At 42.2% G+C, this 27,688-nt stretch overlaps 1 protein-coding gene across 1 annotated transcript in view; it reads right to left on the bottom strand.

Annotated features, from left to right (window-relative positions):
- Window positions 1–27,688, bottom strand: part of CAMK4 (calcium/calmodulin dependent protein kinase IV) — a 189,727-nt gene that overhangs the window by 6,877 nt on the left and 155,162 nt on the right. The window contains exons 6-9 of the mRNA XM_061623869.1: window positions 27,405–27,495; window positions 24,229–24,303; window positions 18,277–18,352; window positions 2,449–2,575 (exon numbers count right to left, since the gene is read on the bottom strand). Coding sequence (XP_061479853.1) covers window positions 2,449–2,575; window positions 18,277–18,352; window positions 24,229–24,303; window positions 27,405–27,495 — 369 coding nt within the window. The remainder of the gene's footprint in view (window positions 1–2,448; window positions 2,576–18,276; window positions 18,353–24,228; window positions 24,304–27,404; window positions 27,496–27,688) is intronic.

Here is a 27,688-nt window from a genome sequence, read left to right as displayed (position 1 = left end):
GCAGCTGAATAAAAAATACGTATTGTCCTCAACTTCACCAAACTCACAGATACAAACTCTTTGATCAGTTAGAATGTTGGAAAAGTAGGTCTAAAGCGGATCCAAAGCATTTCAGACCAATCAGCCTGCTCAGTGTTGTTTCAAATTATACTCTAAATACTTGCGATGCAAACTGAAGTATTGGGCTGCTGAAAAACCAGTTATAGCAGTAGAATAGGCAGGGTTTATAAAAGGAAAGTCCACAAAAGATTAATGTTTTGTTCTCCATCACTTGGTTAAAAAATACTCAGGGTAAAAAAGAGTTGTTTCCTTTGTGGATTTTACTTCTGTCTTTGATCTCATAGATAGAGGATGTTTGTGGCAAAAGTTATCTGCCACTAACGTTAGAAGGCTGTTGTGTTTAATACAAATTGTTGCACTCCAATACTTCCCTCAGGGTCAGACTTGGGGAAATGGATTACTATCAGAAAATATACCAACCAACAGAGGAGTACATCAGTGATGTCTCCTGGCTCCATTCCTTTTCAATTTTTATATCAATGGCATTGTACAGGAACTGAGTGGCCTGGAATATTTTCCAGCTTCAATCTTAGATGTCAAGCTCTCAGTTCTCTTGTATGCTGATGATATTGCTATGATTTCTACCACATTAATTGGGATGTAAAGGTTATGAAGAAAATTGAGTAAATTCTGTACAAAATAGCATTTAACTACCAACCATGACAAAATAAACCTGGTAGTTTTTGGGAGGAAGAAAAAACTCATGTATGGAAGTTGGACAACAAACCCATAGAACAACAATGTAATTTTAGATATTTGGGATTTGGGTTAGACCAACTTTCATGGAAGCCACATCTGGATTAATAATAAAATGATACAGTACAATGCTCCAGCTCTGAGTGGCCTACAAACAGATCAAACTTAATGGCAATGATCTTGTTCTCCTCTGCTGAACACAGGATACAGAAAGCTCTAATGACAAAATAACATTTTAAGTAAGCAAATCATTCACTTACAGTATAATTTTATGCATGTCTACTTAGAAGTAAGTCCCATTTAATTAAATGAGACTTACTCCCAGGTATGTGCACACAGGATTGCAGCTGAACAACATAATCCAAACTGGCTGTCCTTGAAGTGGCAGAAGTGAGAAGTTGGCTCATCAGGGAGAGCCAAGTGGAGAGACATCTCTGCCCAATCCACCCACCCAAAGCCTGGCTTAAGCAGAATACTTGCATGGTGCCTGTGTTTTACTCTAGCAGGATTAATGACAGGTGTGTGGGTGTGGGTGTGGGTGAGTGAGAGAGAGAGAGAGATCAGATAAGAATGCTGTTTTGAAGTAAAGAAAAGAGATCCAATGACAGATAACTTGTATCACATCTGTTTTCACCCTCAGATACTTAATGCTGATTGTGACAAGACTAAGCATGATGAAGGAGCGGCTGTGCCCATTTCCTCTCTGTTACTACCTATACAACATTGTGTATGATGTGAATGCATCACACATTTTTAATGGCATTTTAATGAATATTTTTAGTCTGCCTGTTGTAAACCACTTAGAGGTCTTTTGTTCTAGTAAGTGCTATATAAATGTTGTTAAGGAAATAATAAAATAAAGTACATATGCCCAATTGCATGGGTAGAAACCCAATTCATGTTATTCTAGGCCTGGGGCAAGCTTGTGCCTCCATCACCTGAAGACAGTCACCAGTTGGGTAAATGTTTGAACTGCACCACTAAGGTGTATCTGAACACAATCAACTTTCATAATTTTCAGACTAGAACATTACTAAATGAAATCCAATGTCACACAAGCAGTCTTCTGCGCATGCAGTGGGACTTCTCCTTCCTCTCCTGTCTTTTGTAGTCTCCTGCATCCCCCCCCCAAATCTGCTCCAGATGTGCTGATAATCATGAGGGACTGGAATGCAAAAGTAGGGAACAGAGAAGAACTAGGAACTGTGGGAAAATGGGGCATAGGAGACAGAAATGAAGCAGGAGAAAGACTTATTGAATTCTGTGAAGCCAATAATTTGTTTCTTACGAACACATTTTTTGAGCAAACCAAAAAGACGACTGTACAGTTGGACATCATCAAATGGTCAATATTGGAATCAAACTGAATTGGTAGCAGAAAGTGGAGAAGTCCCATACTTTCTGCAAAAACAAGACCAGGAGCAGGCTGTGGTACAGATTATGAACTGATTGTATCGAAAATCAAAGTAAAGTATATACAGTGTATATATCAGTGTATACAGGGGCTGCAGAAGGGAGCATAGGAACCAGAAGTCCAATTGTATAGGTGGGAGTCTGTTCCACTCATGCATAGACACCACTGCACACAACCCATAATAAATACATATTACAGGAGATTCTAAATGTATGGTGAATGCTGATGATCCTGATAAAATTATGCTGATGGTAAATGGTAAAATTAGCTGAACATACCAAATCCTTGGCATTTAGAGACACATCATCCCACCAGGGGGAAACAAAATCATATTCACAGTTCAGAATCCTTTTGAACATGTACTGGTCTCCTCTTTCATCATAGAATGGTTCAAAACCACAGAGTCTAGAGGCAAGTAATAAAGAAATTTGTTAGTGAAGTAGCTAGACGATGTAGATCAGCCTTAGCTTGCCTGACACAAACAGTATCTTATGTGTGTAAAATATCCAGAAATGAGTATTTGGTGTTACCTCTTCAGTAAATTTGGATATAAAACAAGTAATCTTGGATGTAGAAATCATATAAGATTTTAAAATGTCTTCAGCATCAAGGGCCAAGCTACACATTGGTGAATATTGTAGGGTATGGCTCTTCAGGAATGGAGGGATGGTAGTCATATTATTCATCACCCTATATAATTTCCCTGTTCCTAAAAATTAATAAATAATGGGTTCTAGATCATCCTTTTCCCTGATGTGACTCTTTCCACATGTGGTCTTATGTGCTGCCCTTTTCAACTAGTAGTTTACAGGATCAGACCATAAAAAATTAACATGGCACACAAGAATTTGCAGCAAGTATGAAGGATTATAAATCTTTTTTTTTCACAATATGTTGGAGAAGAAAAAAAATCTAGAAATTTTAATACCTGGTAATATCTCAATCTGGGCTGTAGGTGGACCCAGAGTTGCATCATAAATATACTGTTCTGTGGCTGGCACAGCAGAAAATATGGCAGGCCATCTATTGGCATATATGGAAAGAAAAGGATGCAGTAACACTTGGATTTAAGCAGCTAAGGCTGCAATTCTAACCACATTTATCTGGGAGTGGGCCCTATTGAATTCAGTGGGGCTTACTTTTAAGTAGGCATGGTTAGGATTGCACTGTCGGAGTCTAATGACCTTGGGACTCTTAGGTTTGCAGGTGCCCAAACTTCTTGGGTATCAGCTTTTAACTTTTAACATATCATACATCTTGTATACATCTTGAGAGCAATGCCATCAGGAGTTTAGACCAAGAGGCTAGACTCCTAGCAGGAGCACCCAAGGTGGAATGGTCAAAGCTGAGACACCAGACTAAGATGCATCCAAACTCAGAGGAAGACAATGGTAAACCGTCTCTGAATACCTCTTACCACGAAAACCCTATGAACAGAGTATCCAAAATGCAACACAAGATAGTGCTGGAAGATGAGACGTCCAGGTCAGAAGGCACTAAATGAGCTACTGGGGAAGAACAATGGACAAGTACGAGTAGTGCTGTGACTAATGACGCATCTGGGTCAAAGCCAAAAGGAAGCCCAGAGGCTGATTCACACAGATGTGAAAGAAGAGTCAGGAGTTGTACAACACTCACAATAGGAACATGGAATGTGAGAAGCATGAACCAGGGAAAGTTAGAAATTGTCAAGCAAGAAATGGAGCGTATCAACATTACAATATTTGGCGCGAGTGAATTAAAATGGACAGGAATGAGACATTTTCAATCAGGCAACTACAAAATATTTTATGCAGGAAATGAGAAATTAAGAAGAAATGGGGTTGCTTTAATAGCGAGAAGGGATGTAGCAAAAGCAATTAGGAGCTACACCGCAAGGTCTGAGCGAGTTATATCAATGAGATTAAATGGGAAACTTATTAACATAACCATCATCCAAGTCTACGCTCCAAAGGCAAACACAGAAGAAGAGGAATTGGAGAGATTTTACGCAGAAGTACAGGAGGAAATTGATCATACACCAAAACAAGATGTGCTGATAATCATGAGGGACTGGAATGCAAAAGTAGGGAACAGAGAAGAACTAGGAACTGTGGGAAAATGGGGCATAGGAGACAGAAATGAAGCAGGAGAAAGACTTATTGAATTCTGTGAAGCCGATAATTTGTTTCTTGTGAACACATTTTTTGAGCAAACCAAAAAGACGACTGTACAGTTGGACATCATCAAATGGTCAATATTGGAATCAAACTGATAATATAATTGATAGCAGAAAGTGGAGAAGTCCCATACTTTCTGCAAAAACAAGACCAGGAGCAGGCTGTGGTACAGATTATGAACTGATTGTATCGAAAATCAAAGTAAAGCTAAAGAAGAACAACAAAGCGATCATAATGCCAAAATACAATTTAAATAACATCCCAGAAGAATATAAAGATCAAATAAGGAACTGATTTGAGGCTTTAAACTTAGTTGACAGAGAACCAGAACAACTATGGAGTGAAGTCAGAGACATTATCAGGGAAGAATGCAAAAAGACAATACCTCTAGTTAAAAAGAGAGAAAGATCTCAATGGATGACTGAAGAAACACTTAAAATGGTTAAAGAGAGGAGGAAAGCAAAAGCAAGAGGAGATAGAAACACGGTCAGAACCCTAAATGCAACAATACAGTGACTAGTACTATGCAATTGTTACTGTATAGAAATAGAAGAGGACAACAAAAAGAGAAGAAGCCTATTCCAAAAGATTAGAGAAATGAAAGGGAAATTTAAACCAAGAGTAGGGATGTTGAATAATCAACAGAGGAACACACTGACTGACCGAGATGAAATAAAAGGAAGATGGAAGCAATACATTGAAGAACTCTATAAAAGAGATGCCAGGATGACAGATTCATTCATGGAGGAACTGTATGATAAAGAATGGTCCATTGGCCTCACCTGAAGGGTGATTTTCACAGGTACGCCTGCCATCACTTTGGGTACTACTGCCATCTAGCGTCCGAAGGCAAGAATGCACTGGAGTCATAACCTCGGGCCTCAGGCCCCTCCCACTCCAGTTTCATTTGTGACGAGTCCGCAGTGGCATATCTGAAAAGAAGAAAAGGCCGGAAGGCCCAACAGCAAAGAAAACAGAGACAACATTCCTCGAAACAACAGAGAACAACAGGACTTGCAACATAGCAGCAGAGGTTTTGACTGATGGAAACAGAACAGAACAGAGAACTCCCAGTAGGGAGACTATAGAAGTAGCTCAAAATATCCAGATATCCCCCACCAGGGAGGGACGTGATGGCAGGCGTACCTGTGAAAATCACCCTTCAGGTGAGGCCAATGGACCATTTTCCACAGGTAGCCTGCCATCACTTTGGGATGTACCAAAGTAGCCCCACAGTAGGGAGGGACCACAAACTGCATACTTAATCAGAAAGGACGTGTTGGAGGACACGTCTCCCGAAGGAGGCGTCTGTAGAAGCATAGCGATCAATCTTATAATGCTTCACAAAGGAGTTAGGGGTAGACCAAACCGCAGCCCTACAGATGTCTGCGAGGGGAGCATTAGTTACAAATGCAGCCGAAGTGGCCGCTGATCTGGTGGAATGGGCCGTGATGTGAGACGGCACTGGGAGGTTAAGGGACTGATAAGCCAGGGCAATGCAGGCCCGCAACCAACAGCACAAAGTAGATTTGGAGACCTTTTTCCCCAAGGTCCTAGGGTGAAAGGATACAAATAAGGATTCTGTCTGTCTGATGTTTTGGGTGCGAGATAGGTAAAGCTTGAGAGCTCTCTGGACATCCAGCGAATGCCAGGCCTTTTCCAGGGGGTGTACCGGCTTTGGGCAGAATGATGGAAGCACAATGTCCTGGCTACAGTGAAATAAGGAGTTGACCTTGGGGCAGAAGGATGGGTCTGGCCTCAAGACCACCGAGTCCTTATGAAAAATGCAGAGATGGTGGGCCGATGACAAGGCTTGCAGCTCTGAGATCCACCTCGTGGAAGTAATAGCAATGAGGAATAGGACCTTGAAGGACAACAGTTTGAGAGGCACTGAAGCAAGAGGTTCAAACGGAGGGCGCTGTAAAGCGTGCAGGACCTTCGAGAGACTCCAGGAAGGGAAGTAGTGGCGCACAGCTGAAGAAAGGCGGGTGGCCCCTCTCAAAAAACGTTTGATGAGCGGATGAATGCCCACGGGAGTGGTCGATGAGGAGACGGACAGGATTGAGGAGATGGTGGAGGCATGGCGACGCAGAGTGTTCGGCCGCAGTCCCAATGTCAGACCTCTGTATAGAAACTGTAGGACATGCTGTACAGTGGCTTGAGAGGCCGGAATGCCGTTAGAGGTGCACCAATTGGAAAAAGCACACCAAGTACTCTGATAAATGCGAGTTGTTGACGGTCGTCTCGATGCTAGGATACTGCCTGTTGAGATGAGATTTTACGCAAACGTCCGTTCGGATGAGCACGTGCTGCAGGGAGAACAGTGGTTGGAAGTGCCAAAGGGCCAGATGAACAGCCCTGAGCTCCAACCAGTTTATGTTCTGGCTTAGATCTGCTGTGGACCACACGCCCTGGACGAAACTGGAGTTGCAGTGGGCTCCCCAGCCTAAAAGGCTGGCATCTGTGGTGATTATGTCCCAGACTGGCTCCCGGAATGGCGTGCCCCTGCTGAGGTGTGCCTCAGCGATGGTTCCAGCGGAATCACGCGATGATTGGATGTGGCAATATCCGCCTGAAAGGGTAGGAGGGCCCATTGTAAAGGTCTCGTGTGATGTCGGGCCCACGGGACAATGTGAATGGTGGAAACCAGTGTCCCAAGCACCTGCGCCAGAAACATGACGTCCACCCTTGAGCGATGCATCAGATAGGTTGCCATGGCTATGATGGAGGCAATACGGTCCGGGGAGAGGAAAATTATGGCTAGAGACGTGTCCAGTATGGCTCCTAGGTGCTGGAGGCGCTGGGTTGGCTGCAGATGACTCTTTTCGATGTTGACCAGCCAGGCGTGAGCGTTTAGAGCCTCAAGAGTGAACTGGAGCTGTCTGTCGGCTAGGTCCTGGGAGCGCGCTTGAAGTAGCAGGTCGTCCAGATAAGGGTAGATATGAACCCCTTGTAGGCGGAGGAAAGCCACCATGGTGGCCATTACTTTGGTAAAGACTCAAGGAGCCGATGTAAGGCCGAATGGCATGGCATGGTATTGGAAGTGGTGCTGGCCTAACAAGAATCTCAGAAATCGTCTGTGAGCCTGGCATATTGGGATGTGTAAGTAGGCGTCCTTTAGGTCGATGGATGCTAGGAAATCGCCATTGCAGTGCTTCCACAATTGACGCCAGTGACTCCATCTTGAAGTGGTGGTACTTGATGAAGCGGTTGACAAATTTGAGGTCTAAGACCGCCCTCCACGAAGAGTCTCGCTTGGGAACGGCAAAGAGAACGGAGTAGACACCTTGCAATCTTACGGATGGTGGTACTGGCTCTATAGCGGCTATATCTAGTAGATGTTGTAGAGCATCCTGCATAACCGCCCTGCATGACTTGGCGATGGGGGAGAGGCAGAATCTGTCTGGGGGGATCCGCCAAAATTCTATGTTGTAACCCTGGGTGAAGATGACCCTGACCCAAGAAATGTGAGTCAGGTCGAGCCAGGAGCTTGCGTAAAAGGAAAGTCTGCCTCCAATGGGGATGGCGTCAGAACTGCCTGCACTGACGGGCTCCTCTGGCATAAGAGGAGGAGCGGGTTTGCCTGCCTTGGTATTGGGCTCTGATCTGGAAGCGTTGTCTGGGCCAGGGTGCCCTGGAGGAGTGAAACTCTGTAGACCTGGTGTCTCATCCTTGCCCGCTAGGCTGCGCCCTCCGAAAGGGCTGGAAGGAGCGGTAAGAGGTAAATCGCCGAAAGGATCTGTGGTCGTCTCTTTTGGCTGTGGCTAAAGTAGGTTTTTGATTGTCCTTGGGGTCAACCAAGACCGCTTTAAGGGCATCTTCCCCAAAGAGCATAGAACCCCAGTATGGAGCCATGAACAGGTTAGTTCTGGCGGTAGTGTCGGTGTCCCAATGTCGGAGCCATAGGGTATGTCGAGCAACTATTTCAGCAGCAAGAGCCCGTGCTCCTTGGTGGGTTGTGTCCAACGTGGCATCAGCCGCAAAGGCAGCTGCCTTATGTAACTTAAGTAGACCCTTGCGCAGCGTGGCTGGGTCAGGATTAGGGTCATCCAAAAGGTCATCGAGCCACATCATGGAGGCCCGTGAGAAAATGGAGGCGGCAGCGGAGGCCCGGATGGAGTGAGCAGATGCCTCATGGTTTTTACGTAGGACAAAGTTGAGCCACCTCTCAGAGGGATCTTTGAACTGTGAGTCTCCCTCTTTCAGAAGGAGGGACCGAAGAACCAGATTGGAGATTGGTTGGTCCACCCCAGGGACGTTCAGGAAGTACATGAATTCCGGGGCCAAGGAGTACAGTCTGTTGGCCAACGGTGAGAAGTGACGCGGGCACAGGGGCCGTGCCCATTCTTCCCTGGCCAGCTTGTTAATCGGATCGGGCACAGGGATAAAATGATCCACTGATCTGGGGGACTTGAGAACTCTGGCACCCTTTACTGGGGGGGCAGTAGGTTGCGTTTGCGCAGGTTGAATGCCCAGGGTGTCCATTACTCTACGCAAAAGCAGAGGGTAATCAGCCGGGTCAAAGAGGCGATAGGAGTAGTCCTCGTCCAGATCAGATTCTCCACTCCATTCTTCAGGGTCAGCGTGCAAGAAGGGTAAGTAGTCATGCATCCCTGAGGGCTCGCCGCCAAGTCTGCCCCTAGAACTGTCAAATGGATTAGGCGAGAATGGAGGGACATCATCATAACAGCCAGCTTGTTGTGCAGAGCTGGACTGCCATGAAACTCTGGGCTGAGGGGATAACTGTGCCTGAGGCTGAGGTTGAGCTTGGGAGAGACATCCGAGCACCTCTCGCAGCTGTAACAGAAATTCCGGAGTCAACTGTAGCCCTGAAAGAGGAACAGAAGGCACAGGGTGCTCCTGTGTAGGCAAATGAGGCTGCACAGGAGGAGTCAGAGGAATATCAGCGTGGTGCAGTGTTTGGCTGGGGAAGCCTTCAGATTCGCCCTCTGATGACCCAGAAGGGGATTGGAAGAGAGCAGGTACTGCTTCTTGTGCGGGCTTCTCCAAAACCGGGGCTGAGACATATCGGGCCCTCTTGGAAGCGCCGTGGGCAGACAAATGTTTAGTCTTGGCTAAGGCCTTAGAGTGCTTATGCTTAGAAGGTTTGTGTTGAGGTGGGGCAACTCGCTAATGGCTTGGTCCTGCAGTTTGTGCCACCTCCAGTTGCTGCTCTGCCATGACAGGGTCTAGATACGTGCACACAATGGGGAAGGTGTGGTAACACTCCTATGCTATGAGGTGGGAAGGAGCAGGATGCACAATAGAGAGCAAGGTGCCAAAAGAAAAATTGGCTTGGTTCACTATGGCACCAAAAATTGGGTGGGGAACACGCCCACACTGGAGTGACTGATACCGCACTGACCAGTCATGGTGCCAAAACAGGGAGTTAAGCTGCAATATTGGCCACAAGCTAAGTACACGCACACAATGGGGACGGTGTGAGACCGCTATAATACACTGCCAGGAAAAAAGTTGCTTTTGAAAAAACACAGCGTGGCCAGAGCGAGAAACAAGCACACAATGGGGAAGGTGCGGTACTGCTAATGTGCACAGAAGAGACAAGAGCGCCACCAGAGAAAGGCTTGCATAAAAATGTAGGCTTCTGTACAATGTAGTGTTTAGAAATTTTCCAGAAAGACTGTAAAGGGTTAATGTGTGCAGCAGCTCAAGGACAGCATGAAGGAGAGGCTGCAGCTGGCACAGAGCAAACCCTGTGTATAAAGCCTTGGGAAAGAAACCGCAAGGTGTGGGGGGTGTTAGTAAGTGGACTAGAACTGCATCATTGAATTACTTTGCCTAAGGGATCAGTAAAGATCCATACTTTACACGACTCACTTGTTGTCCGTCTTTATTCTCTTCATTCATGGGCATTCAAGTACTATGGTATGTGGGCATATCTTGGGAATCTAGAGCTACACAACAAGGGTTATGGGCCCAGACTAGAGACCTGGATTACCCAGCTTACAAGAGTTCCAGCGAACAAGAAAGAACAGTGAATGCGGAAATACGAAAGCTGACAGGCATAAGAAATCCGAAGGATCACTGTAGTAAAGCGTGCCAGGATGGCAGTTTCGCTTTCGGCAGGAATGCCTCTTGAAAGGCTGACAGAAACAAACTACTCGAGTTGGCGTTTGAGGATGCAAGCATTCTTGACAAAGGAGGATGTATGGCAAGTAGTGGCAAACAAACCCCCATCTGTCCCACCACCGGAGCAGTGGATTCGACTTGATGAAAGAGCAAGGTCGTTTATCATATTGGCAGTAGATGATTCCCAATTGCTGCACATACAAGATAAGCCGACAGCCAGGCTTATATGGACTGCTCTTAACGAGGTGCACATAAGGAAAACAGCCAGTAGTAAAATTCATTTAGCACGAAAACTATATCAAATGAAGCTGACTGATGAAGTAAAAATGTCCATGCATTTACTAGAGATAAAGAAACTGTTTGCTGAATTGCAAGAAAGGAATGTGGTTCACACGCAATTGCAACAAGTGTATATCATTCTCTCTTCATTAAACTCTTCCTGGGACCCGGTCGTATGTTCATTGGAAGCCATGCCAGACGAAGGGCTGACTGTCCAGTATGTTTCGGGAAAGTTGATTCAGGAATGGGAAAGATGAAAGGAAGCGGAGGAAAGAGAGAGAGAAGCAGAAACACGAGAAAGGAGAGAAAGAAGAATTGAAAGAACTGATACAAGTACAAGGATTTTCGGAATTAAGGCCTGTTATATCTGTGGTTCACATACACATCTACAAAAGGACTGTGAACCAAGACGAAAAGGACGAGGAAGGAAGTTATCACAAGTGCAGCTAGTAAGTGTCGACAACAGTAAAGCCAAAAGCTGCAGCAACAGAGACATTATTGAGTGGATAGTTGACTCAGGGGCTACTCATAGTATGCTTACAGACGAAACATTGTTCAAAACTATGATTCCCACGAAAGAGGATGTGGTACTAGCTGATGGTACGCACAGACAGGTACTGGGAAGGGGAACTGTAAGACTGAATGTACTTAATACTGTAATGACTGATGTATTATATGTACCCGGATTGGAAAGTAATATCTTATCTGTCACGAAATTGAATTCCATGGGTTATGAAGTAATGTTTGGTCACGGAATGTGTAAGATAAGAAAAGGAAACAGAGTTTGTTTACAAGGAAAGCTAAAGAATTCACTGTTTTATGTAATACAGAGCCCGACAGAACGTATAACAATGATTGCAAACGAGAAACCTCATGATAGGTGCATTCACCTGTGGCATAGAAAACTAGGACATGCTTATTTCAGCATAATCAGAAAGACACCAGAGAATAATGAGGATATAAAGTTCAAGGAGTGCAACAAGCATATAGATTGTGAAATATGCAATCAAACTAAGGCCACAGTAGCTCCCATACATAGAGAGGCTAAGAGTGACACAACCGGACCATATCAAACCATACATGTTGACCTAGCTGGACCATTTCAAAGGTCACAGGGTGGAGCCAAATATTATCTAGTAATAGTAGATGATTACACCAGGTTTTGTACTATATATTTGTTGGCATCTAAAGATGAAGCAGAAGGGAAATTGAAACAGTTTATAAAGAAAATTGAAGTGCAACATGGCACACACATCCGTCAAATCCGATCAGACCAAGGTGGGGAATTCACCAGCAAATCATTTGAGCAGTATCTGTTACAGAAAGGGATAGAACATGCGTTGACGGCCCCATTTTCTCTGTTTCAAAACGGAATAGCAGAGGGAAAAAATAGGACTCTGCAGGATGTCATGAGAGCCATGTTGAGAGACTCTGATCTACAAAACGCATTTTGGAGAGAGTGTGTGTTATACGCAAATCACATACAAAATAGGCTATTCCATAGAGTAATAAACATGTCACCATATGAACGGCTTCATGGAAGGAAACCCAGACTACAACATATTGTGAGGTTTGGAGCCAAGTGTTGGGTGCACATTCCCAAGGGTAAAAGGAATGGGAAACTAGCCCAAAGAGCAGAGAAAGGATATATGCTAGGGTTCCAGAATGCATATTATCAGATCTGGATACCAAAGCAAAGAAGGGTTGTGCTTAGTAGAAGTGTCAAAGCTCAGGAACAAGAATGGGATGAGACTGTGTATGTTGATCTAGGACACTCTTATAGCGAAAATACCGAAAATGAAATAGAGACAGGAATAAAGCAAGAGGAAGAGGAACAAACCCTTGCAAGCCCTAACGCGAGTAGCACACCAGATACACAACCTGAAATAACACTTAGGAGATCTGAAAGGGCAAACTTGGGGAAACCACCAGAAAGTTTTCGTATTAATGCGCTACAAGCTCAAACCAGAAAGGGAGTCAAAGGGACACCAGAAAAGGATGAGGATGAGCAGCACCTTACAGAAGGAAGTGTGTTTTTCACCTGTATGAAACCAAATCAAATGCATTAATTGTAAAACGCATGTATAACTGTCTTTATGGAAAGGTGGGAACTGTAGGCTTCTGTACAATGTAGTGTTTAGAAAATTTCCAGAAAGACTGTAAAGGGTTAATGTGTGCAGCAGCTCAAGGACAGCACGAAGGAGAGGGTGCAGCTGGCACAGAGCAAACCCTGTGTATAAAGCCTTGGGAAAGAAACCGCAAGGTGTGGGGGGTGTTAGTAAGTGGACTAGAACTGTATCATTGAATTACTTTGCCTAAGGGATCAGTAAAGATCCATACTTTACACGACTTGCTTGTTGTCCGTCTTTATTCTCTTCGTTCGTGGGCATTCAAGTACTATGGAACGTGGGCATATATTGGAAATCTAGAGCTACACAACACAAAATAGGGTGCACATAAGTACACACACAATGTGTACACAAAGTGCACACACACAATGGGGAAGGCGTGGTATCGCTATAACCCTATGCAGGTCTCAAGGGTTGCAATATTGTTGTGTAAAGCACACATCAGTGGCTAAAAAGCAAGAGGCTATTTTCTATTAACACCAAAAAAGCTAAGCCTTTGCAAATTTCCAAATGAGAAAAATGAGGAGAAAACGAAAAAACAAAAGCAAAACTAGGATAAAAATGGTGGCCAGGAGAGGAGATATCCGGGCAGCCTAGATTAGGGCCCTGCAAGGGTTAACAGGCAGCTAGGAGGAACTGCTGCCGTTTGGGGCGGAGAAACGACCTCAACTTGGTTACACACCACTGAAGAGAATGTGGCGGCGCGGGGGGAGCAAAAATCGCCGCTGCCTCTGAAGACGGAGGCCAGGGGAAGCAGCCACAACAGAGAAAGGAGCCACAGCCGCAGGCTCCTAGCTGGAAAGGCAAAAATGCTGCCCTGGTATTGCAGCGACGGGAGGAAGGCTGACGAGGGAGCCGCAGCCTCAAGCTACCCTGCGCCAAAACAAAGAGGCTTGGGGGAGGGCTGCAGCTGCGGATCCCCCAAACAAAGGAGAAGCAGCCGCCGCTGCTACAGGAAGCTGCAGCCGCGCGTCCCCAAACAGAGGGAGACAGCTCTGTTTTAACATATGTTAAAAACAAACGGAGGGAAGAAAACCAGGTGAGGTGAAAGTGAGGTGAAAGCTGCTCTTAAAATACTTGGAAGAAACAAATCACCAGGAACAGATGGCATACCAATAGAGTTGCTAGAAGCTACTGAGACTGAATCTGTCCACATTTTGAAATTTTTTTGTCAAGATATATGGAAAACTAAACAATGGCCCACAGACTGGAAGTGTTCAATATATATCCCAATTCCAAAGAAAAGGGATCCCAGGGAATGCAGTAATTATTGAACTATTGCCTTAATATCCCATGCAACTAAAGTAACGCTCAAGATTCTACAACAAAGGCTCTTACCGTATATGGAGCGAGAAATGCCAGATGTCCAAGCTGGATTTAGAAAGGGAACAGGCACCAGAGATCATATCGCAAACATATGTTGGATAATGGAACAGACCAAGGAATTTCAGAAGGAAATCACCCTGTGCTTTATAGATTATAGCAAAGCCTTTGACTGTGCAGATCATGAAAAATTATGGAATGCTTTAAAAGAAATGGGGATGCCACAGCATCTGATATAGTTAAAGAGGAAAGCACAAAAGAAGGACTACAGATGAACGTCAAAAAGACTAAAGTAATGACAACAGAAGATTTATGTAACTTTAAAGTTGACAAGGAGGACATTGAACTTGTCAAGGATTATCAATACCTTGGCACAGTCATTAACCAAAATGGAGACCATAGTCAAGAAATCAGAAGAAGGCTAGGACTGGGAGGGCAGCTATGAAAGAACTAGAAAAGGTCCTCAAATGCAAAGATGTATCACTGAACACTAAAGTCAGGATCATTCAGACCATGGTATTCCTGATCTCTAGGTATGGATGTGAAAGTTGGACAGTGAAAAAGGTGGATAAGAGAAAAACCAACTCATTTGAAATGTGTTGTTGGAGGAGAGCTTTGTGCATACCATGGACTGCAAAAAAGACAAATAATTGGGTGTTAGAACAAATTAAACCAGAACTGTCACTAGAAGCTAAAATGATGAAACTGAGGTTATCATACTTTGGACACATCATGAGAAGACATGATTCACTAGAAAAGACAATAATGCTGGGGAAAAACAGAAGGGAGTAGAAAAAAAAGGAAGGCCAAACAAGAGATGAAGTGATTCCATAAAGGAAGCCACAGACCTGAACTTACAAGATCTGAACAGGGTGGTTCATGACAGATGCTCTTGGAAGTCACTGATTCATAGGTTTGCCATAAGTCGTAATAGACTTGAAGGCACATAACAACAACAAAAGCAACATCTTGGGTATGATATAATAATAAAGGCTGTTCATTATATATATGGTATAGATGAGTTTACAATATGAAGCATTGTACCTTCACCTTTCAGAATTTATAATCCTGGAAACAAATACCATGCTGTTCTAGGAGGATAGAATTTGATGCAATTTACTTGTGTTCTGCAAGAATATGCAAAGCCATTGGAATGGAAGAAATCTGGAAAATATGTCTAGATACACCTTTGAAAAGGGCTGTAGCTCTATTTGGCATGCAGAAGATCCCAGATCCAATTCCCAGCATGTCCAGGTATGGCTAGGAATATTTCCTGACTGAAACTATTGCCACTCAGTGTAGACAATACTAAGCCGGATGGACCAATAGTCTGATCTGGTATAAGGCAACTTCCTCTGCTCCTAACACAGTATGCAAAAGGTTGGATAGGACCAAAATATAAAAATGCTAAAAGGCCTGGGTTTATTTTATTTTTATTTTAAAAATGGTTTACAACTGGCATTGAAAAAAAATGTCACAGTCACCAGGCAAACATCCCAGAGAAAAGAATTCCACGCTGGGGTGCCACCATCAGAAAGGCCCTTTCTGTGGCCACCAACCAACTAACAATTGATATGGTGGGAACCAGAGAAGGGCGTCTCAGGAACTGCTCATACACAGATAGGCTCATGTAGAAGAAGGCATTCTTTTCGGTACCTGTGACCCAAGCTGTTTAGCACTTTAAAGGTTAACATCAACACTCTGAATTGTGCTCAGGAACAAATTGGAGTCTAATGTAGATGTGATGTGTTCCCTATACTCAGTTCCAGTCAGTAGTCTAGCTTCTGTATTTTGTACCAATTGACATTTCTAGTCAGTCTTCATAGGTAGCACCATGTACAACTAACTGTAGTTGTCCAAATTAGATGTTACCAGAACATGGACAATTGTATACAAGCTATTTCCATCCATGAGGGGCTGCAGCTAGTGCATCAGCCTATGTTGATGAAGGGTCCTTCACACCCTACCCATTGTAACTTCAGTTAGGGTATTCTTCCTTTCTCCCAATTGCTATCACCAAGATTTCCGAGGCACATACTAAAACCTGATCCAGAGCACAAACTGAACACTCTCTACAACAGCATAAAACTACAACTCCAGATGTTAAAGTGCAGTTTTACCAAGATACAGATGTTGGGCGGCACCAGTCTCTGCACTGCCACTTTCTTGGCCTGACTGAGAATTGAGCCAGGCAAGGCAGAAGCACAGCAGTGGAACAATGTAGGGGAAGCAGCCTCAAGATGCAGCAGTCAGCTGGAGAAAGGGAAGTAGCTGACATGTCTGAGGCAGGTCCCGGGCAAAGGGAGTGGGAACCTGCGTGTGCGGAGAACAGAAGGCAGGAAGGTCTGAAGGAGAAGGAAAGCAGAGGAGAACCCAGTGGAAAAGAAAGAAAGAAAGAAAGAAAGAAAGAAAGAAAGAAAGAAAGAAAGAAAGAAAGAAAGAAAGAAAGAAAGAAAGAAAGAAAGAAAGAAAGAAAAGTGAAAGGAGAGCAGCAGAGGAGGGAAAGGAGATAAAAGGAGATTCCAAAAAAAAAATAACTCTTATGACCAGCCATCCGCCTCTTTCCTCAGCTAACCCCCAGCTCTTCCTGAGGGTGTTCCTCTCAATCGGCTCCCTTTTCTCACAACAGGAGGGCTCTAGAAACTTACTCATATTCTCTCCCAAACATGAGCCAAACTGGATTCCTCACCTCATTCTGTCAAAGAAGCACTAGTGTAGTGCAAATTCAGAAGTGCAGGATCCCTTCATGATAGTCACAGCCAAGCCCCCTCCCATCTTTTTTTTCCTTTTTGGCTGATGGTTTGAGAATGAGAACCTTATCAATGCCTTCTCCCACAACAACAGACATTCCTAGGAGCCAATAAGCATGAAAAGGGAAAAGTGTTAGCTACTGAGAAGAGTCTTCTCAGTGGCTAACTTACCTCCTTTCACTCCGATGGGCTCCAATCAGCAGGAAAGGATAAGGAAGCATGTTAGGAGACTCTTCTCAGTAGCTAACACACTCCCCTTTCATGCTGATTGGCTTATAGGATGTTGGAGACATGGGAACCATGCTAGGACCTGGCTCCCCAAAAAGTAAGGGGTCTAAGACCCCCTGAGACCCTGGATGACTACACCCCTGCATAGAAGGGACAACACCTAAAGTGATGACAATCTTTTAGGCCACCCTTTCTGCGCTACTTGTATTGGCTAAAGGGCAGCAGGGTAGTGGTTAAGAAAGCTGGATATGGATATCAGTGGGCTACCAGTGAGCACAATTCGAGGTGTTAGTACTAGCATATAAAGTCGTAAACAGCTTGGAACCCAAGTGTCTACAACAGCGCCTTCCCCAGTATCAACCATTTTGGACCCTATGATCTGCAGGTGAGGCCTTGGTGGTGATGCCACCACCAAGCACTTCCCAGCTGGTACTGATCCGTGACAGGGCCTTTTAAGTGGTGGCTCCCTGTTTGTGGAATACCTTCCCCAGTGGGGTTCATCTGCTCCTGTGACTATTAACTTTCAGGAGAAATTTGAAAACATTCCTGTTTACTGAGGCATCTGATGGCTGAAGGGGACTGTTCCTGGCAACCCAAAAAACACTGATAAAAGATTGTTTTTAACTGTACTTTAGAATATTTTAACTGTGTTTTAGAATATTTTTTAATTGTAATTATGTTTTGGAATGTTTTTATCTGTTTTTAGTATGGTTTTCTTTTTCTTGTTAAATTATTTTGTTTATGTTTGCTGCCCTGGGCTCCTTCGGGAGGAAGGGGTAGGATATAATTTCAAACAACAACAACAATGAGCAGTGCAATCCAGGGCAAGTTTACTTGGAGATAAGTCCTACTGGGTTTAATAAGGCTTTCTGCCATGTAAAGTGTGCATAAATTGCAGCAAAATTTTAAATTCCAATGAACTCTCGAACAGGGTAAGAAAGTAATCATTTCCAATCACGTATCAATGGCTATTAAGCATTGGCTACTGTTAAAAATTAGTAGCTAGAACGAGAAACTCCATTTTTCAACAAATGAGGGGTAGCACATATTTTAAAATGTATGATTTGAACCAGCCTTCAAACACATTTCAGAACATAAAAACAGGTGCCTAGAAAATGAACTAATAGAAGAATTTCATCTAAACTCACAGGATGTAGGTGATTATTCCCAAGGACCACATGTCCACTTCTGGGCCATAGGCACATCCTCGTAGTATTTCTGGTGCTGCAGATGATAAAAATCTTGTCAATACAACGAAGTTTAATGTAGAAAGAAATAACTTTGAAGTAGAACAGCCACCAACATGTATAGTCTATACTCAGAGATCGAGGTAAGGAAAAGCATAGTTCTACAAATAAATAGAAAGAATGTCACCCAGCCCCATCGCTCCCAGGGAGACTTTCTCTATGTTCTTTCAAGGCTCATGGTGGCAATAAGTCCTGTGTGATAGCCACTCAGGTTGTGTGCCATTTGAATAAATAGTTTTAAAGCAAAACTTGTGGGAGGAGGGTAAAGAGGGCAATGTGAAACACTTAGACCATCTCATAAATTGTTTTAAATTATGTGTTTTAAGGCAGTTTCTGGGCAGATTTTGAAGAATTTCACCTGGAAATGGAACTGAGCAAACCTTATCCCCTCCCCTCTGTGAAATGGCCTGGATTGGCATTCAATGTGTCTGCCCATTCCTTTATATTGATAACATAAATAGAAAGCAATGCTATTGGACCTTGGGTGTGCCACCTCTCTGTCCCTTAACTCTTGCATCTAACAGCCAACTCCTCTGTCCCCTTCCTCAGACTCCTCCTTCACCCAACCCCTTGCCTTAATCTCCTTTTCTATGTAATTCAGCAAGATGTGCCTCAATTTCCATTTCCTTGGCTCCTGTTTACTAGAACCTATCCAGGTTTCTATCCAGCCTGTTCTCCCCTCCTCCACACACATATACATTCACATACACACACACTTGCTTTCAAGTCCATTGCGAGTGCATCCGTAATAGATTCCTTTAGTGATGCCGAGGCAACCCTTTTCTCCAATCAGCTAGCAGTGGAATTTAAAACTGATGTACCATACTGCATTTAATACAGTGCTGCATTAGCTAGCAATGCCCTTTCCCATGGCCAACATTCTCCTGTAATGTCTACTCACAAGTGAAATTTCATTCAGCAAAAATCATTGGCAATTTCAAATAAAAGTTTGTTGCATGCAAGTTCAGTCTGTTTTATTGCACCTTATTGTCCTGACCCTAGAATTGCCTTTCTCTGAACTGTCCCCTTGTCAGTTTCTATTCCTGGAAGAGTTATGAGCATTTACTTTCTTTAATTTTCTTTTCTTATCAAAATAGTGAAATACAGGAACCAAAAAGAAATAGGGCTGAACCTTCAAAGAGAAAATGTTAAAACACTGGATGTCAGTTATCTGGAAATCACATAATCCGGAGGCTCCATAAAAATGAGTAAACAAACAACAGCAACCCTCCAAAAGGGCTAGTGTGGGGGCATCTTCAGTATTTCCAGTTTCAGGTCTGAGGAAAGGGACAGAGAAAAATACCTCTGACTTCAATGAGGGCTAGACAAATGTGTCAGTTTTGCCTTCTCTCAGTTTCTCATTTTTCCATTCTTAGGTTCAGTTCTCCACATTTCCACATCAGTTTGCAATTTGTTTTTAAAAAAGGACATGAAATTTCATCAGCATTTTAGCGTGAGTTTCTCATAATATACATGTTTATGTGCTATTCTGCCTAAGATATATATTTCTGCAAAGCAATTTTCCCTAATATAATGCATTTTTGTATGTTATTTTCAACAATACATTAATTTTTATGCTTCCTTTATCCCAGAGTATATATGTATATTTTACTGTCTGGAGAACTGCATTACAAAATTTGAAGAAGTGTGGATTTCAAAAGTTTCCTGTGTTTCAGTCTTACTCATTCTTACTTGAACTCAGTGGAGCTTACTTTTGAGCAGGGATGGATAGGATTGCACCTTTAATTATTTATAATTCTTAATGTCCTTTCAGATTTGAAAAGTGAATTTGTATTCTCTGCATGTTTTTATCAGTGCATTATATGAGATGTCAGATCTTAGACTGCTATACATAACGTATACAAAAATTATAATCTATTATTTTCATTTTATAGTTGGCTTGTCTTGTTACGGAAGCCCACTGTGAATTGTTTGCAAGGCACTTTGAGGATAAAGTTGCTCACCTCCATAGCAATCTTGATGCCCAGTCTACATATACTGTAATCCCCAGTGAGGTGTCAAGTGCAACGTCTGCCGCACCTTCTTGGGATCAGTTTCAGTTGATCCAGCCTGATGACATGGACAAGCTGCTTGTGACAATACGACCAGCAACATGTCCTCTCAACCCTTGCCCTTCTTGGCTTATTAAAGCTTGCTGAGGAGGTCTGACTAAGAGGATCCAGGGTGCAGTCAACACACCTTTGTGAGGGGGAGTAGTTCCAGCTGCCCTGAAAGAGGCAGTGAACACTCCTTCTTCACTCCTGAAAAAGCCCACAAACCTATTGGTTTGTGACAATTACTGCCCAGTCGCAAATGCTCCCTATTTAGGGAAGGTGATTGAGAGGGTTGTGGTGCAGCACTTGCAAGTACTCTTGTATGAAACAGATTATCTTGACCTAATCTGGGTTCAGGCCTGGTTATGGGGCTGAATTGGCCATGGTCGCCCTGATGGATGACCTTTAATGGGAGGACAGGGGGAGTGTGATCCTGTTATTCCTACTTGATCTCTCAGCAGCTTTTGATACCATTGACTATGGTATCCTTCTGAGCCAATTTGGTGAGATGGATATCGGTGGCACTGTTTTTCAGTGGCTCCGATCCTATCTCCAGGGTCATTTTCAGATAATAGCATTGGGTGATTGACTGGAAGTTGTACTATGGGGCACCACAGTGCACCATCTTGTGCCCAATGTTGTTTAACAGCTATATGAATCCCTTGGGAGTGGTCATCAGGAGATTTGAGGTGAGGTGTCAGCAACACACTGATGATACCCAGCTCTGTTTCTCTGTAACATCTCCTAGCCACTGAGGTCACCTGGGCCTCTAGTGACAAAGATGGATCTAGGAGCACCCACAGACTATGAACCTGCTCTTTCAGAGGGAGTACAACCCGATCCAAAGCAGGCACCTGACCAATTATCCGAAGTCGGGAACCAACAACCCACAGCACCTATGTCTTGCTAGGATTCAGACTCAGTTTATTGGCTCTCATCCAGTGGTGGTGCAACTGCTCACTGTGGGAGGGTATTGCCAACATGTAACCCTGCTGCTGAAAGAATTGCACTGGCTGTCAATTAGCTACCGGGCCAAGTTCAAGGTTATAGTTTTGGTGTACAAAGCCCTACTCAGCTTGGAACCAGGATACATGAAATATCATCTTATCCCTTATATACTCAGTCGATCACTGTGCTCTGCAGGTGAAGGCCTCCTGCAGATACCATCTTATCAGGAGGTCCATTCCACACAGCATAGGAAGCGGACCTTTAGTGCTGTGGCTTTGGAATTCCTCCCCTTAAATATTAGACAGGCACCATCTCTGTTATCTTTTTGGCTTCCTCTTTCAACAAGCCTTGTAAGTAGAGACCTTATCCCAGTGTGTGTGTGTGTGTGTGTTAAAATGCCTTTAGTGTTTTTGTTTGTCACCCTCAGCTCCTTCTGGTAGGTAGGGTGGGATGTAACTTTAATAAATAAATAAAATGCATCATTATTCTCAGAACTTAATTTCTCATGAATAGCTAACAACCCAATTTCTCACTGCATGTGGTTGATCCACATCTTTCTAGTTTGGCATCTTGTTTTTGTCTGAACATTATTTTTGTTGCTCTGTTTAATTTTTAATTAATAAATTAAAAACAGTAAAAGCCCATGGCTGGTATGCAGGGCCAGTTCTAAAGGGCGGCCAGGTTGGGCACTGGCCCGAGGGCCCTGGAGCTACAGGAGCCCCTGAGGGGCCCTCCACTCCCGTTCCGTGATCCGCACGCCCCCATGCCCCCCCTTACCTGTCAGCCGGCTTTTTAGCATTGCCCTTAATGAAGATGGTGGCTGCAGCTTCCCTAAGGTACTGAAGCTGCTGCCGCCATCTTAGTTGATGGCAGAGATGTGCACGCGTAGCACGCATGTGTGCCATCAACAAAGATGGCGAAGGAGGCTTCATTCCCCTTAGGGAAACCACGGCCGCCATCTTCATTAAGGGCTATGGTAAAGACTAGACAGGTAGGGGGCTGCATGGGGGGGCTGTGCACACGTACGCACGTGCACACCCACCCACCGGGGGGCCAGGGCAAGCTGATGCCCAAGGGCCCCCGCATGCCTGGAGCTGGCCCTGCTGGTATGTGTTGAAACATAAAGGTTTATAAATGCAAAGTAATCTAATCTGAACTCTTGCTAAACACTTAAAATAGTTACAGAGCAACCTTAAGATTGTCTGTAGAGGGGGATGATTTCATGGTGGAAAAACTTTCTAAGCTTGCAGTGGCCAAGGCAGAAGGTGGTTGTGGTTGGATTTTCTGGAAACTTCCTCCCCAATTTGGCCTTTTTAATTTCCCCTCCCATTGACCCTAATTGGAGGGAAAATAGCTAACTTCAGGGCTGGTGTACATTTGCCAGCTTTTTTGGGGGGGGGTGTATCAGAAGAACAAGGAGGCTTTAGATCTAGTAGTTTCAAAGCTCTTTCGATACCTTCCCAGAGCACTTTTGTTTTTGGGCCCATTGCCTATAGAATACCACCAGTGGTATAGCAATGGAAGTGGAGCTTCCCAGTGCCATACTGGGTAGGCCTCCATCTATGAACATCTCTCTCCATCTGCAGATAGAGATAGGGCTGGCACAAGACATTTTGCTGCCTGAGACCAGAGCTTGGAAGTAACTAGTCACAAGTAATGAATTACTTGTAATTTATTACTTTTTTGAGTAACAAGTGGGTAACTTCATTACATTTTGCTGGTAATAGACAAGTAGTAACTTCATTACTTTTGAGGAGTAATTGTAATGTTTCCAGCATTACTTTTGTGCATTACTTGGGGGGGGAGCAGGGGAAGTCTTCTGCTCCTCTGTTTTGTAAATAAAAATCATGTGCTTCAAATTGGGCTTCTGTGCAGCGTTGTTCTTCCTTCATGCTCTATGGGTGCTTAGGAGGTGACAAGGGAGGAGGTGGAGAGCGAGACAGGGTGGAGAAAACAATTGTTTAAAAATTGACAGGAGTGGAAGGAAAAAAGAGCTGGAGGCAATATATATACACAAAAATATGTGTTTTGGGGTATCATCATTGCTGGGGGTGGGGTGTTATGCCATTCTGTTAATCTTATGGATAAAAAAATCTACTATCCTCTGTGTGTGTGTGCTTATTTTTAATGTTGTTTTAGGCTACTTAGATGTGCAGCAGCCAAGGCCACCACTTTGTAGGCAATTTTTTTTAAAAAAAGTAACTAACATGTAATCGTAGCAATTACTTTTGAGTAAAAGTAAAGTAATCAGTTACTTTCAGAGCTATTGTAATTGTAATGTAATTACTACCTTTTGGGGGCCATGTAACTGTAACTGTAATTTATTACTTTTTAAAAGTAATCTTCCAAGCTCTGCCTGAGACAAAGCAGCAAATGGCATCCCTTCAATCAAGGCACATACTACTCAAGGCTAGTCAATTTATTTTGGCACCTGAGGCAGAAAGTACCACAAACACCTGTCCATCTTGCTGGCAGCAAAATTACAATAATTTTTAAAAATCAAATAACGGTTAATTTGCTGCCCTTTCATGACACTCAGAATTAGCTGACATGTCCACCTTCCTCTGCTTAATGGTAAGATTGTCCATATAGAGGTAGGCCCACATTATACCTGTTAACTGTACTTTTCTCAAGTGAAGCTACAGATTATTCTGATATTTTGTCACTTGGTGCTTGAAAATAAAATGAAGATACATTATTATAAGTGTTGTATGTAATCTGCTCTGATAATGCAATTTGCAAGGTAGTCAATTTATATTATATATATATACTATAACCAGAAACTGTAAACATCTACAGTAATTGAATACAAATAGATATCTAACATGCTGTAAGCAATAAAGGAGCATACCACAATACCCTGGAGTTCCACAGACTGTTTTCATGGTCACTTGATCTGCAACAATCTTGGAAAGCCCAAAATCAGCTGTTACATATAAATCAGAAAGGAATTATCATCATCATAATCTTTTGGGAAATGTTATACTAATCATGTAACAATAAAACACTAATCAAATTTCTAATCATATAAGATACTGATCATATAACAATTAAACACTAGTCAAATCATATAAGATTTTGGGTGGATTAATACATCCTATCCTAAACTCACTGATTCCAAAAGTGTCATTAAGCGAGTGGAAAACACTGTTACTCATGTGAGATACTTTCCTAGGGACCATAGCACTGCAGTCTAAATTGCTTAGATAATGATTTTTTCCCTTATAATTGAAAGTAGTATGCCCTCCTTCAAGACTTTAAAATTTGGACAACAATTTTTGCTAACAGATTAAATTTAAATATAACTGCGTGCATTAATGATTATCATACTCGATTTATTAACAGCAGAAAACTCTCAACCAATATCAGGAAACTGTTATACAGAAATAACTCCATATGCTATCTTGTTTTTAGACACAGAAAAAGCATTTGATCATCTGGAATGGAGTATTTATACAGTGGTCTTGACAAGCTTGGCCTTAGATGGCAATTTATGTCATGGATTAGATTAACATATTCTGACCCTAAAGCTTTCATAATGGCTAATGGGAACAGTTTTCAGGGTTTTTTTTACTCCTGGCTGAGGAACAAGGTAAGTGTCCTCTCTCCCCACTTTTATTTGCAATATCTATTGAACCTCTCACGGAAGCCATCTGCATTTCAAAAGAGATTATTTAAAAGTGGGGAAAGGAATTCAGAATTACTCTTTACACATATAACTTTAAATGTTAAAAAACCCTCACCAACTTTTCCAAATAATCTTTCTCTGCTTGACAACGTTGGTAAGGTTTCAGGATACAAAGTTAATTATACTAAATCAGAATGAATGGGATTTTATATGGACCAGCAAACAAAATACCTAGTTCAAAATCAGGTTGGAATCCCACATAGAGTAACATCTATAAGATATCTGGGTGTTTTTTTAATCTCTTCTGATCTTAACCAAGTAGTTATGAATAATCATTAAAAATTGTTATCAGAAGTTAACAAAGAAATCCACTACTCGTCTAAAATAAGGAAATCATAGATGGACAAAATTGCCTTGGTTAAGATAATAATCCTGCCAAAAATTTTGTTTTTCCTCTTAAACATTCATCTTCTTGTTGCTCCAGACATCATTAACAGTTGGCAAAAACTAATTGACGCTTTTGTCTGGAAAAATAAGAAAGGCAGGGCCAATTTTAAAACCACATCAAATAGTATTGCTAACGGAGGCCTTGCACTTCCAGATATCAATAAGTATCATCAAGCTGCAAATATCCTTGCAAATATGACATACTAGTTTGATTCTGATTGCTCAAAAGTATTGGAAGAAAAAATATTCTCTCTAGAATTGAAAAATATGTTATGGTACACTACATGAGCAGATAAGTTTCTTTTAAAATCTAATTAAAAGCCATCTTCACCATTTGAAATAGTTTTTGAACCAAATTAGGTCTGAATTTATCCCCATTAACAGCTTTGATCTATAGTGATTAAATGCATGGGTGTCATGCTCCGGGTAATATTGATTTATGGGGAAACTTGACTTAATTGAGTTTCAGAATTGGTATCTAGATGGTGTAGTAAAATTGTATAATATTCTTAATGAAATGCAAGGAGCCCCTTATTATTTCTTTTACTATCTCCAATTTAGAAATATCATATACAAGTTGCAAAATAAATTTGGCACCTTATGAGATCCAACAGAATTTGAACTTATAATATCTACTCATAAGCCCACAAAATTGCTAAGTAAAATATATAAGATTGTCCTTTGTACTGAATTAAGATCTAATGCGTACCAGATGAAATGGGAAAGAGATGTGGGTTATCAGCTATCTTCAGAAACATGGAAGGGGATTTGGAGACATGTACCATATTTTACAACTGATGTAAAGGAAAATTGCTACAAAGTCATGTTTCGATAGTATCTGATCCCTAAAAGACTTAGGCTGCAATCCAAGATACATCAACTCAAAAGCAAGCTCCATTAGGTTCAATGGGACTTGCTCCTAGGTAGGTGTGTATTGGATTGCAGACTTAGTCATATCTATAATTCCACACTGGATGTTTGCTGGAGATGCAAAGCTAAAAAATGCAGAATTACTCCATATTCTATGGTCCTATCACAAAATCTCTTCTAATGTTTTTGTCATTCAGATAAAAAATATAGTTGGGTATGATATTCCCATGGATCCTCTAATCTTACTTTTTGGTTATCTTCCTATCCTATCTGATGATAGAGTAATGATCATATACCTTCTAACATCAGCCATGTTGACTATAACCAGAAATTGGAAAAAATCAATTACTCCAACAATTAATGAATGGATTATCAAAGTATGGGATATAGTCAATGGTAAAACTTACTACTATAGTCAGAACAAGTGAAGGAAGACAATCAGACTCTTTTATACAGAAATTGAACTTATTTGCAAGGTACTGGGATAGTATGTTTCGTTATAATATCAATCCTTATAAGATCTTGGGAACTCACTGAATAGATGTTACAAGCTTCATATTTTTCTAATTCTATTTCTTGATGTAATCTATAAAGTATTTTTAACCAAATGTGTTAAGAACCCCAATGTGCCTACTACAATTTTTATATATATTTCTTTTTATTACATAATTGAACATACATTTATATCTTATTTTTTTCTTTTTTGTAAAACCTGTGTTAGCCATGACAGTTTTGTTGATCTATTGTTATTTGATTTTGTTTAACTGAACTACACTAACTAAAAAGTAAAAAAAAAAGTAGTATGCACGGTGGGGCAATATAATGTATCCATTAGTGCTGATGCACTAAAGTGTAGGGAAACAGAATTCACTGAAGTGTAGGAAAAGGAGAACAAGAGAATCACAAGAAAATACTGTCACACAAAATAACATGTTGGATATGGACAATTGATTATACAGGGATGGTGATTATTCAGGCTCCAAGAAGTATGTGCATCCTCTCCCAAGTATTGAAATTAATGGGGCAGCTGCACTAGAGCACCAACATGCAAACTATAGCTGGTACAGGAGAATATCATTTACCTATTTTTAAAGGTGCATCTGGAGCTGGTGTTGCATATAGTAGATTTTCTGGTTTCAAATCACGGTGAACAATTCCATTGGCATGTAGATACTAGAAGGAATAAGTGAAAATACGCAACTGTAACTGTATTGGTGACAAATGTCTTTTTACAGAACCACAATTCCATGCATTAAGAGGAAATGAACCAAGTATTAGAAAAAACAATTTGTTATCCTGAGACTTTTGAATGCAGCTTGTTACCTCAAGAGGAAAACTGAAAATTTAAGAGGAAAAAATCGCCTTT

Source organism: Rhineura floridana, chromosome 1 (assembly GCF_030035675.1).
Source record: "Rhineura floridana isolate rRhiFlo1 chromosome 1, rRhiFlo1.hap2, whole genome shotgun sequence".
NCBI classification, from domain to species: Eukaryota; Metazoa; Chordata; class Lepidosauria; order Squamata; family Rhineuridae; genus Rhineura; species Rhineura floridana.
This window is presented reverse-complemented; position numbering and strand designations above follow the sequence as displayed.